This window comes from Protopterus annectens, chromosome 1.part1 (assembly GCF_019279795.1).
Source record: "Protopterus annectens isolate FY-2018-M chromosome 1.part1, PAN1.0, whole genome shotgun sequence".
Classification (NCBI taxonomy): Eukaryota; Metazoa; Chordata; order Ceratodontiformes; family Protopteridae; genus Protopterus; species Protopterus annectens.
The window spans coordinates 496,271,205-496,286,822 of NC_056726.1; the positions used below are offsets into that span (position 1 = coordinate 496,271,205).

General features: G+C 41.6%; 1 protein-coding gene across 1 annotated transcript in view; it reads right to left on the minus strand.

The window, feature by feature from the left end:
- The window catches only part of ALDH8A1 (aldehyde dehydrogenase 8 family member A1), a 660,663-nt gene that overhangs the window by 80,888 nt on the left and 564,157 nt on the right, over window positions 1–15,618 (minus strand). The window contains exon 6 of the mRNA XM_044076268.1: window positions 14,681–14,842. Within this exon, the coding sequence (XP_043932203.1) occupies window positions 14,681–14,842 (162 nt within the window). The remainder of the gene's footprint in view (window positions 1–14,680; window positions 14,843–15,618) is intronic.

The window sequence follows — 15,618 nt, forward strand, 5'->3', positions numbered from 1 at the left end:
ATGATGCCAGGGGTAATCTATATGGCTAGAAGCTTGTAAAGGCCCCATGGCCCATTAGCCTAGTACACCTATGAACACTATAAATGATATACATTATTAAGCAAACAAGTTGTCATGATAAACAGATTTCATGCAGTGATGCATACAGCACTTTTATAATGCAACAACAACTTTACAATATATATAATAGTGTGTGCTATAAAATGCACAGAATTATCAAGAAATATAGTGAAACAACTTTGGCAGCTGCCAACACATGATTTGCATACCCTCAATAATTCAAACTAAGGTTTCATATTACAGTTGTAGATCATATTAGAATAACAAAACATATTTTTACTTATTATAGTCACTGCATCTATCCATAAAACACAAAACAAGTGAAAATAAGATCAATATTTTTGCATCATTAATAATCATCATGGTAATATAAAGTGGTCCCAAGCGTAAGTAATACAAGCCGCCTTTTGCAGCTCATTAGCCCATTTCTATAAAATCCCATCAATGAGATCATTCATCCTAAAAGATTTAAATAATCTCTTTCAGTGTAGGCTGTCCCACAACACTTGTCAGTTATTCATGCTCAGCCTGAACAGACAAACACACACACATGCTGCAGCGCACACACACACACACACACACACACACACACACACACACACACACACACACACCAACAGAAAACTCCCTCCTACACCAACCAGAAATTCATCTCTCCTACACACCAGTTGAAACTCCTACACACCAACAGAAAACTGTACTGAAACTTTACTAAAACACTGGGCAACAACAAAAATCAAAATTCTCATACCTGAAGCAAAAGCATGACTCTGGCTCTTTGGAGGCAACATAACTCTCTCACAGCAAAAGATCAAGCAAAAAACACTCAGAATGCTAGTTTAAGTGCGGTGTACTGGTCTAACTTCATGTGGAGTGGACTTCACATTGATTATTGAAAGCACATGGAAGAAGCTTCAACCATTGAGTTTTGGAGGGATTTTATTTTTTTTAATTGTTGAAGCCTCATGGCCAGTGGCTGTAAAAGTGAAGCCTCATGAAGTAGGTGTAACAGTGGTGGTCACTTCCTCCCCCTTGTCTATGGTTCCAGAGCCTGCAGCAGTGCTCTGAGAGGAATTGGTCCTAAACTCCTCAATGGTCACTTGTACCCTAAGTCAATTAGCTATGTATAAAATATAATGTTACATTTCTGTCACTGAAAACAATTTCAGGCAATATCAAAGCATAATATTCCAAAGATGAAGTGAGATGAAGTAAATTTCAGTTTAGCTTCGTTTACTTCTTGTAATTATTATTATGTTTCTTTGCATACCTTATCAGTTTTGACCCTGCCGTTTTAATTACGTACCCCTTTGTCATTCCCAGCATTCTTTGTCTAAATCAATTGCTCCTCCCATCTAACTGCTTGCAGTTTACCTTCATTAGTTACAGCTGACTGTGATGTCAGTGCCCTGGCCCAGCAATCAAGGAGCCTCAATCCTCACCACCAACTTAGAGAGGGTGTCTCATATAGGAGGAAGGATAACCAAATACAAACAGTAAGTACAATTTCCTTAAGACCACACAGGGATACAGTCCAGTCTGGGGCTGGTCGCTCCCTTGCTCTCCCAGGTCCCAATAAAGTTTCCCCACTGGCACAGCTATGAGGGTCAGATCTCAGTCTAGTCGGCCAAGCTAAAACCCTGTAGCACCCTATCTGTCGAACCTGTGTATGCCCCTGCCCAAGTAGCTGACACACACACACACACACTTTGAGAAAGTTTATACAACCACACAGACACTCCTGAGGAAGAGCTGGCACAGGTTCTCCAGCTGTGCCCTTTTTTTCCCAGACTATCTTGATGGTACAGCTGCCACCACTCACTAGTAATTATCAGCTACTCAAGGCCCATAAAGGGTGTCCAATTATTACTGTGCAATATTATTGTATCAATTGGTAAGTGTGACTAATCAGTCAAGGCTTATTTGGAGTGACTTAGACAATGCTAAACTCTATAAATATGCAATGTACTCTAAGGTGCTTAACTTATCTCTACACAAACCAGACACAGTTAAAGGTTTTAAAATATTTAATAATAAATAATTAAAACCACAAGACAATACTTTCTACTACACAGTGCTAGTCAAAGAGTTCAGAGATCACACAGAAATACTTAAAATAAATCAGTAGTACAGTTCTGACATCACAGAAGAACATAGTCCTAATCTTTCTAGTTCTTAGTTATTTCTAAAAGAAAACACAAATCTAAGATAAATTACATTTGAGCAAGACAGTGCTGTGAGCTGGATGACTGCTTTATGCCTTCTAATTCTCTCTGTTTAAATTGAAATTGCAGTTCTGATAAACATTACATCATTCTTTCACTTTCCTGGTGTTTCCCAGGCCAGCAAAACTGCATTATTTTGTTATCTTACAGCTGTGAGGCTTCATCAATAAAAGACATTCCATATGTAAACTCTAGTAATTATTCATAAGATTAAAACAATAGGCAGGAGTTGCCTTCATCTGTGACGAACCAAATTATAAACATCAAGACAGTCATGAAATAATTTGAACTTCAAAGGACAAACAAGAAATGCTTGTCTTAGCTTTCTTCAGACAGGGCAATGTTTTAATTGTTTTGATTACATTTCACAACATATTCTTTCATTTAAGAAAACAATTCTGTAGTTCAACATTCCTTATTTACAAATGATGGGAATTATGTATAAAATCCTATCTGGCTAGGCTGGCCCACCCCAGAGAACTCAAGCTAGTTTTCAAGTGACCCATGAAGCGCGGCGAAAACTCTCTTCCTTACCTGAACCTAAGTTGGTTAACGGGGTCTACCTAGCCCACCCCGTACTGGGAGGAGTACAGCCCATTTTGTGTTGTTTATGTTCTGAAAAATGCAGTTCAAACTAGGACTTACTGGTCAAAAGAAAGTTAGTTGTGCCGTCAATGGGAACTTTCATAAGATTGTGTACCAGTTGCAGTGATGCTACATTTATCATACAATAAATTTGTCAATAGTGTTTTTGTCACTGTGAGGTTGACTACATTACGAGACTCAGGTTCTGGAAAAAACTTCTTCCATAAACTCACTGAGCCACAAGTTAACTGTTCAAAACACATCAGCAGCACTTCGTATAATCAGTCTAAAATTATAAATATCTATCTGAGTATGCCTCCTCCATTCCCTGTCTTGACAGCCTTAACGCGTGGCATTGCTAACCCCACTGGGGCTGCACTGACATATCATATGTAAAGGGGGGGGGGTTAAAAAGGGGGGGAATGTTTTGGGTTGGAGGCAGTGGCATTGACAAAAGGCAGGAGTTTGACCTGGATGTGGCAGGATTAAAGATGTTAAGATTTGCACTGGGTGTGACGAGGGTGGACAGGATTAGGAATAAGTATATTAGAGGTCGGCCCAGGTTGGAAGGTTTGGAGACAAAGCCAGAGACACGATTACATTGGTTTGGACATGTGCTGAGGAGGGATGCTGAGTATATTGGGAAAAAGATGCTAAGGATGAAGCTACCAGGAAACAGGAAAAGAGGAAGGCCTAAGATAAGGTTTATGGATGTGGTGAGAGAGGACATGCAGGTGGATGGTGTGACAGAGCAAGATGCAGAGGACAGGAAGAAATGAAAACAGGTAATCTGCTGTGGTGACCCCTAACGGGAACAGCCAAAAGAAGATGATGATTGACACTGTGGTTAGAAAGTCCTTCTATATGGCACATCTCATTACTAAGGGTTTTGCATCCAGGAAGAAAGAGGTCTTGTCTCCATCTACTCTTCCCTCCTTATGCCAATCATCGAGTACAATGCCCCATTTGGCATGTACCTCACTGGACACCTGCAACAACTGGAGAGGCTGCAAAAGTACCTCACAACGAGGATCCTAGGCTTTAAACACTTGTCCTATATGGACAGACTCAAAAAACACCAACTATTCTCTGTCTCATATCACCTACTTAGAGACGATCTCTGCTTGACTTACAAAGCCATGTCTGACCCAGCTCTGTTAGAAATGCTACATCTAAAGAAATCCCAATCCCTCCACACCACACACTACAAAGACCTCAACCTCATTACCACAATCAACAGAACATACTGGAGGGACAGGTTCATAACCCAGAGACTGCCCATGCTATGAAATAGACTTCCCATACATGTCAAGCAGAGCACCTCGCTGACCTTCTTCAAGAGAAATCTTGATGAATGGATGGGAAATAGAAAATTCACCCCAGGGATAACTCCAGTGGCTCTACTCGACAGAAGCACTGGGAACTAAGGTCGGGTGGCATGATGCCAGGGTAATCCTATGGCTAGGCTTGTAAAGGCCCCATGGCCATTAGCCTAGTACACACCTATGAACCTATAACTGATATACATTATTAAACAAACAAGTGTCATGATAAACAGATTTCATGCAGTGAATGCATACAGCACATAATGCAACAACAACTTTACAATATATATAATAGTGTGATATAAAATGCACAATTATCAGAAATATAGTGAAACAACTTTGGCAGCTGCCTGTATGATTTGCATACCCTCAATGTTCAAACTAAGGTTTCATATTACAGTTGTAGATCATATTAGAATAACAAAAACATATTTTACTTATTATAGTCACTGCATCTATCCATAAAACACAAAACAAGTAAATAAGATCCAATATTTTGCATCATTAATCATCATGGTAATATAAATGGTCCAAACGTAAGTAATCTGAAAGCCGCCTTTTGCAGCTCATTAGCCCATTTCTATAAAATCCCATCAATGAGATCATTCATCCTAAAAAGATTTAAATAATCTCTTTCAGTGTATAGGCTGTCACAACACTTGTCAGTTATTCATATATACTCAGCCTGAACAGACAAACACACACACACACGCACGCGCGCACACACACACACACACACACACACACACACACACACACACACACACACACACACACACACACACACACCAACAGAAAATTCTCCCCTCCTACACACCAGCAGAAAATTCATCTCTCCTACACACCAGTTGAAACTCTCCTACACACCAACAGAAAACTGTACCTGAAACTTTACAAAAACACTCGGGCAACAACAAAATCAAAATTCTCCTTACCTGGAAGCAAAGCATGACTCTGGCTCTTTGGGGGGGGGGGGGGCAGCATAACTCTCTCACAGCAAAGATCAGCAAAAACACTCACAGAATGCTAGTTTAAATTCTTCCCAAGGTGAAAATGCTGGTCTAACTTCATGTGGAGTGGACTTCCACATTGGTGTGAAACGCACACATGGAAGAAGCTTCCATCGTGGAGTTTGGAGGTTTTATTTTTTTTAATTGTTGAAGCCTCATGGCCAATTAGCTGTAAAAGTGAAGCCTCATGGCCAAGTAGGTGTAACAGTGGGTGGGTGCTTCCTCCCCCTTGCTCTATGGTTCCAGAGCCCTTGCCAGCAGTGCTCTGAGAAATTGGTCTAAGCTCCTCAATGGTCACTTGTACCCTAAGTCAATTAGCTATGTATAAAATATAATGTTACATTTCTGTCACTGAAAAACAATTTCAGGCAATATCTAAGCATATTCCAAAGATGAAGTGGAGATGGTAAATTTCAGTTTTGGCTTCCATTTAACTTCTTGTAATTATTATTATGTTTCTTTGCATACCTTATCAGTTTTGACCCTGCCGTTTCAACAATTACAGCCACCCCCTTTCATCATTCAGCATTCTTTGTCCTAAATCAATTGCTCACTCCCATCTAACTAGACCTTTTGATTTACCTTCATTGGTTACAGCTGACTGTGATGTCCGTGCCCTGGCCCAGCAATCAAGGAGCCTCAATCCTCACCACCAACACCAGAGAGGGTGTCTCATATAGGAGGAAAGGATAACAAATACAAACAGTAAAGTGCAATTTCCCTTAAGACCACACAGAGATCACAGTCAGTCTGAGGCTGGTCGCTCCCTTGCTCTCCAGGTCCCCAATAAGATTCCCCACTGGCACAGCTATAGGGTCCAGATCTCAGTCTAGTGGGCAAGCTAAAACCTGTAGCACCCTATCTGTCGAACCTGTGCTTCATGCCCCTGCCCAAGTAGCTGACACACACACACACTCACACACACACACACACACACACACTTTGAGAAGAGTTTATACAACCACACAGACACTCCTGGGGAAGGCTGGCACAGGTTCTCCAGCTGTGCCCTTTTTTCCCAGACTATACGGTAGTACCAGCTGCCACCACTCACTAGTAATTATCAGCTACTCAAAGGCCCTTAAAAGGGTGTCCAATTATTACTGTGCAATATTATTATCCAATTGGTAAGTGTGACTAATCAGTCAAGGCTTATTTGGAGTGACTTAGACAGTAAACTCTATAAATATGCAATGTACTCTAGTGCTTAACTTATCTCTACACAAACCAGACACAGTTAAAAGGTTTTAAAATATTTAATAATAAATAATTAAAACCACAAGACAATACTTTCTACTACATAGTGCTAGTCAAAGAGTTCAGAGATCACACAGAAATACTTAAAATAAATCAGTAGTACAGTTCTGACATCACAGAAGAACACTTAGTCTAATCTTTCTAGTTCCTAGTTATTTCTAAAAGAAAACACAAATCTAAGATTTACATTTGAGTAAGACAGTGCTGTGAGCTGGATGACTGCTTTATGCCTTCTAATTTTCTCTGTTTAAATTGAAATTGCAGTTCTGATAAACATTACATCATTCTTTCACTTTCCTGGTGTTCCCAGGCCAACAGAAACTGCATTATTTTGTTATCTTACAGCTGTAGGAAACTACATCAATAAAAGACATTCCATATGTAAACTCTAGTAATTATTCCTTAAGTTAAAACAATAGGCAGGGTGCCTTCATCTAGCCCGGCCGGAGCCAAATTATAAACATCAAAGACAGTCATGAAATAATTTGAACTTCAAAGGACAAACAAGAAATGCTTGTCTTAGCTTTCTTCAGAGCAGAGGGCAATGTTTTTAAATTGTTTTAAGTTCACATTTCACAGCATATTCTTTCATTTAAGAAAACAATTCTGTAGTTCAACATTCATATTTACAAATGATAGAATTATGTATAAAATCCTATCTGGCTAGGCTGGCAGCCTTCACACCCCCCCCCCCCCCCAGAGAACTCAAGCTAGTTTTTCAAGTGACCCTTGAGAAACGCCGCTTGAGAGCTCTCTTCACTTACCTGAACCTAAGTTAGTTTAACCAGAGGTCTACCTAGCCCACCGTACTGGGAGGATTACAGCCCATTTTGTGTTTATGTTCTGAAAAAATGCAGTTCAAACTAGGACTTACTATGGTCAAAAAGAAGTTAGTTGTGCCGTCAATGGAACTTTCATAAGATTGTGTACCAGTTGCAGTGATGCTGCATTTATCATACAATAAATTTGTCAATAGTGTTTTGTCACTGTAGAGGTTGACTACACATTACGGGAACTCAGGTTCTGGAAAAAAAACTTCTTCCATAAACTCACTGAGCCACAGAAGTTAACTGTTCAAAACACATCAGCAGCAGCACTTCATTATAGTCAGTCTAAAATTATAAATATCTATCTGAGTATACCTCACTCCATTCCCTGTCTTGACAGCCCATCAGCATTGGCATTGCTAACCCCACTGCGGTGCTGCACTGACATATCATATGCTTGCAATCCCGGGCTCCATCTTAGCAACTTGGCCTTTTGCTGGCTGGCTCTGTGTAACCATGTTGGGGGTTGTGATCTGTCATAAAGTACAGTTGTGTACACCTAACCAAAAAAAAAAAATAGCAGCTCCAGGGATAAGGCTGAAGTTTCTGCAATGCTCACAATACTGGCATCAGCTGTATGGCTAGACATTCCTTTTCTACAGCTGCATAGCATTCCTCCCTGGGTTGGAGCCTATGACTGAGATAAACCACTGGGTGCTCTTCCCCCTTTGAAGAAATCTGGCTAGGTACAGCCCCCACCCCATGGTTTGAAGCATCCACCTGCACAACAAGTTTGTTGCTGTAATCTGGGCTGGCTGATACAGGGGGTCCTTCCAAAGCTTCTTTAAGTTTCTGGAATGCCTGCTCACATGCTGGGGTCCACATTACCTTATCTGGCCTGTTCTTCCTTGGCAGGTATGTGGGGGGAGCAGCTATGGTACTATAACTAGGGACGAACTTTCTGTAGTACCCTGCTGTCCCTAACAATGCCCTCACCTGCTTTTTAGAAACAGGTGCAGGCCATGCCTGAATGACTTCCACTTCGGCAGGTTCTGGCCTTATCTTACCACTCCCCACTCTATGTATGAGGTAGGAGACCTCTGCCATACCCGCCTGACATTTGTTCGGCTTAATGGTCAACCCTGCCCTCTGTAGTCTGCCCAGCACCTCCCTGACATGCTGAAGGTGCTCTGGCCAGGAATGGCTGTAGATGGCAATATCATCTAGGTAAGCAAGGGCAAACCCTCCTGCTCCTGCTAGGATATGAACTACCAGCCTCAGGAAGGTCGTTGGGGCATTCTTCATCCCAAAGGGCATCTTTGAGAACTTATACAATCCAAAAGGCATCACAAAGGCTGACTTCTCTCTAGCACTGGGAGTCAAGGGCACCTGCCAGTAACCCTTGGTAAGATCAATGGTAGTAAGATACTTAGCCTCACTCAACTGCTGTAGGGCCTCATCTGTCCTAGGCATGGGGTAAGCATCTGACTTTGTGTGACTATTTAATTTCCTGTAGTCAACACAAAACCTGGTGCTGCCATCCTTCTTTGGCACCAGCACCACTACATAGGCCCAGGGACTGTTGGACCCTTGAATCACCCCTAGTTCCAACATCTCCTGTACCTCCTCCCTCAGAATCTGTTTGACTCTCTCAGGCATTCTATAAGGGGCCTGCCTAATAGGCCTTTGGGGTCCTGTATTCACCTGGTGCTGTACCAGGTGGGTGAACCCTGGTTTCCCAGTGAAAATATCCCCAAATTCCTGCAACACTGCTCGGATTTCTTGAACCTGGGTAGGAGATAGCTGCCGGGACATTGCTACCCCTTCCACTGAGGTGTCAGCCCGAGCCTCACTGAGGAGATTAGTCCCCAGATCTCCCTCAGACTCCTCCTGCAATCCACTGCAAATGCTCAACACAAGGGCCTCCCTATCATGGTAAGGTTTCATCATGTTAACATGGTACAATTTGTGCCCCCTGCCATATGCCTAGCAGTTCCACCATGTAGTTAACATCACTTACCTTTCTTACCACCTTGTAGGGACCTTCCCAAGCTGCTTGCAGCTTGTTATGTCTGACAGGAATGAGAACCATTACCTGCTGCCCCACAGCATACTCTCTAGCTTGAGCATTCCTGTCATACCACACCTTTTTCTGTTGTTGGGCCTCTGCCAGGTTTTCCTGGGCCAAGCCCATGAGTTCCCTGAACCTTGTCCTGAGGTTTAGGATTAATGCCACAACAGACTCCTTGTGAGACTTGCACTCACCTTCCCACTCACCTCAAATTAAATCGAGAGGTCCCCTCACCCTATGTCCATACAGCAACTCAAAGGGTGAAAAACCTGTGGATTCCTGGGGAACGTCTCTGTAAGCAAACAGCAGATGGGGCAAATATGTGTCCCACTCCCTCTTAAACTGATCTGCAAATGTCTGCAGCATGGACTTGATTGTAGAGTTTAACCTCTCAACAAGACCATTAGTCTGGGGATGGTAGGTTGTGGTCTTCATGTGCTTCACCCCACAGGACTTCCACAGACAAGCCAGCAGGTCTGACATGAAATTGGCACCTCTGTCAGCATTTCTTTTGGGAAACCTACCCTGCTTAAAATCTCTAAAAAAGTATTTGCCACCTTCCCTGCCTCAATGGAGGACAAAGCCACTGCCTCAGGGTATCATGTAGCATAGTCCACTACCGCTAGAATATACTTTTTTTCCTGTGGAACTTGGGGTACTCAGAGGACCCACAATATCCATAGCTACCCTCTGAAATGTCTCCTCAATCACAGGCAAATGTATCAAAGCAGCTCTCACCTTGTCTCCTGCCTTGCCTACCCTTTGGCACTGCTCACAAGTCCTGCAGTACCCTGTTACATCTCTGGAAATTCTAGGCCAATAGAAGTTCTGCATAATAAACCTCTTTGTACGTTTTATGCTCATTTGACCAGCAAAGGGAATATCATGGGCTATGGCTAGAAACACCAGATGGTTGGCTCTAGGCACTACAACTGCTGTACTCTCTCACCTTCTAGCCTTCCCTCAGGGGTCCACTTTCTGTATAATAACCCTTTATCTCAGTATACAGATTCCCCTTTCCTTGAGAATCAGGTGCCTCCCTAGCTACCTGCCTCAGGCCTTGCAATGTAGGGTCTGAGAGCTGAGACTGTCTCAACTCTCTCCTTGCAACCCTTTCCAGCTCCCCTTCCACAGGAAGTCTGGCATCCTCTGACAGTGGTGCCTCAGTGTCAGCCTGGGTACTTCTACTCACCTCTACCTTTACAGTCACTCTGTCAAAGGGACCATCAGTACCCACAAGCAGCTGTGGCTGACGTTCAGTTTCATTGCTACAGAGTAGCTCCCTCCCTGAAGTAACCACCTCACCAGTCCTGGCTGCAAGTATGCAGTCTGTCTGGGTCTCCCCCAGGCTACCAGACCCACATGCTTGTCTCCTAGCCTGACCACGTGTAACTGCATAAGTACATGGTACTGCCTCATCCAAATCCTTCCCTATCAGGACATCTTCAGGATGGTAGTACAGTACCCCTGTTGTCTTAAGACAACCTACTATTGGCATTTTGTCTTTCCCACTTACTGGCTCTCTCACCTTTGGTTCCCCACTTTGCCTCCATGGACACCTGTATGCCACATGGACCCCCACTGATTGCATTCAAAACATTTAACCCTAGCTCCTGGATGTGTACCTGGACTAGTGGCTTCCCCTGCTACTGGCAGATTCTGTTGGGGCAGTCTATGCTGCCCACCATGGGTTCCTTTAGACCCATGAGCGGTACTGGGGGTCCCCTTCCTGTGCAGGGCTGCCCTGTTTGCCAGGTATAGGTCTCCCTTCTTCCCCAACTCATCTGAAGTAGCACATTGTCTATCAGCTAACCAGATCATCATGTCCTCAGACAAAGTGCTAAGGGCTTGTTCCCTCACCAAAATGTCTGCCTGCCCTTCAAAAGTGGTGACCTGACAGCCACTCACCCACATATGGAAATAAGTGCTCAATTCAGCAACATATTCACACACACTTTCATCTGCCTTGCGTCTATGCTCACAAAACTTTTTCCTATATGTTTCAGGTGTTAGCTTAAACAATTCTAACAGACAATTTTTTACAGCAGTATAATAAAAACATGCAACATCAGACATTTTAGATAAAACAGTTGCAGCTTTACTATGGGGTAAGGGGGTCAGGAACCATACCCAGAGCCCTTACCCTCTCAAACATATGAATGAAACTATCAAAATGATTGCCCTCTTTAAACTGCGGAAGAAATTTATTGACCTGTTGTGCTTCTGGGGTCCAGTTACTCCTTTCCCCATTACCTCCATGACTCTGGCAAAGAGTCAGCATCTCCTTCTCATGCTGCCTCTGTCTTTCCTTTTCCTCAGCCGCCAGACATAGCAGTTTCTCATTTTCCTCAGCCTGTAGACTCCTCAGTCTCTCAGCTACTTCTATTTCCAAATGCCTGGCCTCCAACTCAAGTCTATTTAGCTCCAGCTGGATTTCTAAGTCCACTGCAGAAAGGTTGAGCTGTCCATTCTCTGAGGGTATTATTCCTCATTCTCTCAGGGTATTATATCTCCACTGCCAGTCTGACTGTCCTCCTGGTTGCTGTTTTCTGATGCAGCTGTAACCAAGTCTGCAATCAGGTCTGCCTTAGTCAGGTTTCCATGCATCAGTCCACTAGCCTGGCACATCTCCACCAGCTGGCTCCTTGTCAGCTTTCCATACTCCTCTGCTGACATGCTGCCTGCTCACCCTGACTAACTAAGCTAACAAAAGAAATATAACAATTGTGATCTGAAGTCTGAGTATTCACTGTGTGGCTGTTTTAGAGTACAAAACACCTTCAAAGCTCACTGTACACAAGCTACAGGCTTCACTCTACCCACACCACTACACACCAATTAGTATTTGCCAACTAATTAATATGTGATGTGGATATCCCACTACTGCCAAACAATTAATATGTGAGGATATCCCACCACTGCCATCAATTAATATGTGAGGATATCCCAACCATTGCCACCAATTAATATGTGATGCCCGTGCCCTGGCCCAGCAATCAAGGAGCCTCAATCTGCCCTACTAACACCAGAGAGGGTGTCTCATATATGAGGAAAGGATAACAAATACACACAGTAAAGTGCAATTTCCCTTAAGAGCACACAGAGATCACAGTCAGTCCGGGGCTGGTTGCTCCCTTGCTCTCCAGATCCCCAATAAGATTCCCCACTGGCACAGCTATAGGGTCCAGATCTCAGCCTAGTGGGCAAGCTAAAACCTCTAGCACCCTCTCTGTCCAACCAGTGCTTCATGTCCCTGCCCATGTAGCTGACACACACACACTTTGAGAAGAGTTTACACAACCACACAGACACTCCTGAGGAAGGCTGGTACAGGTTCTCCAACTGTTCCTCTTTTTCCCAGACTATATGGTGGTACCTGCTGCCACTGGCCACTAATAATTATCAGCTACTCAAAGGCCCTTAAAAGGGTGTCCATTTATTACTGTGCAATATTATTATCCAATTGGTAAGTGTGACTAATCAGTCAAGGCTTATTTGAAGTGACTTGGACAGTAGACTCTATAAATATACAATGTACTATAGAGCATAACTTATCTCTACACAAACCAGCCACAGTTAAAAGGTTTTAAAATATTTAATAATAAATAATTAAAACCACAAGACAACACTTTCTACTACACAGGGCTAGTCAAAGAGTTCAGAGATCACACAGAAATACTTAAAATAAATCAGTAGTACAGTTCTGACATCACAGAAAAACACTTAGTCTAATCTTTCTAGTTCCTAGTTATTTTTAAAGAAAACACAAATCAAAGATAACTTACATTTGAGCAAGACAGTGCTATGAGTTGGATGATCAAGACAAAAATGTTTTATGACTTCTGATTCTCTCTGTTTAAATTGAAATAGCAATTCTGATAAACATTATATCATTCTTTCACTTTCCTGGTGTTCCCAGGCCAACAGAAACTGCATTCTTTTGTTATCTTGCTGCTGCAAGAAACTACATCAATAAAAGACATTCCACACGTAAACTCTAGTAATTATTCCTTAAGTTAAAACAATAGGCAAGATACCTTCATCTAGCCCGGCCGGAGCTGAATTGTAAACATTAAAGACAGTCAAGAAATAATTTGAACTTCAAAGGAAAAACAAGAAATGCTTGTCTTAGCTTTCTTTACAGCAGAGGGCAATGTTGTTACATTATTTTAAGTTCACATTTCACAGCAATTTTTTTCATTTAAGAAAACAAGTCTGTAGTTCAACATTCATATTTACAAATGATAGAATTATGTATAAAATCCTATCTGGCTAGGCTGGCAGCCTTCACACTGACCACTAGTGAAAAAGTTATTTACTGAAAGTGAATGTACTAATGAAATCACAATTTTGAGATACTTGAGTTCTCTAAGGCACGGTCTTAGAGTAAATGTAATCATACAGTTGCCTTTTTGTTAATGGAAGCAGAACATGTAATATTGAGGACTTATGCATCCCTAAGATAATGCATCTCCTACGCAGCTCCGAAATATGCAACACCTGTGCATCTCCGAAATATGCCACGTCTGTGCCCCTCTATGATGTTTATGCAGGCTTTTTCTCTTCACTTACCTGAACCTAAGTTAGTTTTAGTCAGAGGTCTACCTTGCCCACCGTACTGGGAGGAGTACAGCCCATTTTGTGTTCATGTTCTGAAAAAATGCAGTTCACATTAGGACCCACCATGGTCAAAAAGAAGTTAGTTGTGCCGTCAATGGAACTTTCATAAGATTGTGTACCACTTGTAGTGATGCTGCATTTATCATACAATAAATTTGTCAATAGTGTTTTGTCACAGTAGAGGCTGACTACACATTAGGGGAACTCAAGTTCTGGAAAAAAAACATCTTCCATAAACTCACTGAGCCACAGAAGTTAACTGTTCAAAACACATCATCAGCAGCAGCACTTCATTATAGTCAGTCTAAAATTATAAATAACTTCTCGTTTTAAAAACTAATTAATACACAAAATATAACTTACTCAAAATAATCATAACAGCAGGCCAGAAAGAAAATGTATACAATGAAAGTTATATGAATTCTCAACCCATGTAAACAATGATAATGTGCTTTTTTGTACAGATTTAGTTCTGTGATAAAATAATGGTAATTCTCATAAATATCACAAAAAAATATAGATGGAGTGAGGGTAAATCAAGGAGTAAAAGTCATTGTGCTATACCCAAATCGTAGCAGTTATAAGGTATGTAATTAAATCGACACTTTGCAACAAAGTGAAAGCTGGCTTTTGATGTAATATTCATTAAAGTAAGGTTGTTCTGATTTTAAAATTAGGTCAACAAGACTATGTTCGCTCCTCTGTTGGGTTTTGCATTGCAACATTAAAACTAAGTCACTGGAATACAACCAATAAATACCTTTTCTAAATGTTCCTTGCTTATAAGTGCGCCCATGCAGGCTGTGGGGTCAGAAGGAGGTCCAACTTTCCACTTTCTTGCAGCTTCTACATACTTCTGTAGGAATTCATTGTACACATGCCTTTGTACAAAAATCCTGCTAGTACAGAGGCAGATTTCACCCTGGAAATAAAATAAAATAAAATTTCAAAGAAGACATAAGGTCTAATTTTAGCATGCATGCTACTATGTCTGTGATCTCTCTGTGGAATGCAGAGGTTTACTAAAACAGCCGACTATATAATTAGCACTGGATTATATTGTCCATGCTCCATCTGTGTCAAACAGACATTGCATGAAACACGCATGCAGTTTGTGAAGCAGAAAAGATGGAAAAGGGGGAAAAATATCTGTTGAGGGATCATAAGTGGTATCAGCAAGCAGTCATGCTCCATCAGATGCATTACCACTGTAGCCTTAAACACAGAAGTATATGGGCATTGTAACAAAAAAAATTCTGCTATGATACACTAATTAATAACTATTAGTTTTTATCAGATTAGTCTACAAACACCATTAATCTGTTGAAATATGAATAAATTTCTTTCAACTGCCATAGACTAAGTCAAAACAGAGGTAGCATTTCAGTTTTCTACATACCTGTGATATACTAGCACCTAGCTATATGAACAGCTGCTCTGCTACTTGTAACCAAAACTGGTTTCCATCTGTAGTCACTATAAGCCAGCAATAATATCTGACCAGGTGGGTGTTATTTCCCTTATAATACCCACACCAGATGGCATTATTACATTTAGCTAATGGCCTATCTGTTAAATTGTTTCATTTCTGTATTTATTAGTATATAAAATATTTCTTCTGCCTAATGTTTCAAAGTTGTTGTAACATATGCAATTGTTGCAGAAAGTATTTTACATATAAAATATAAGTTTTATAAG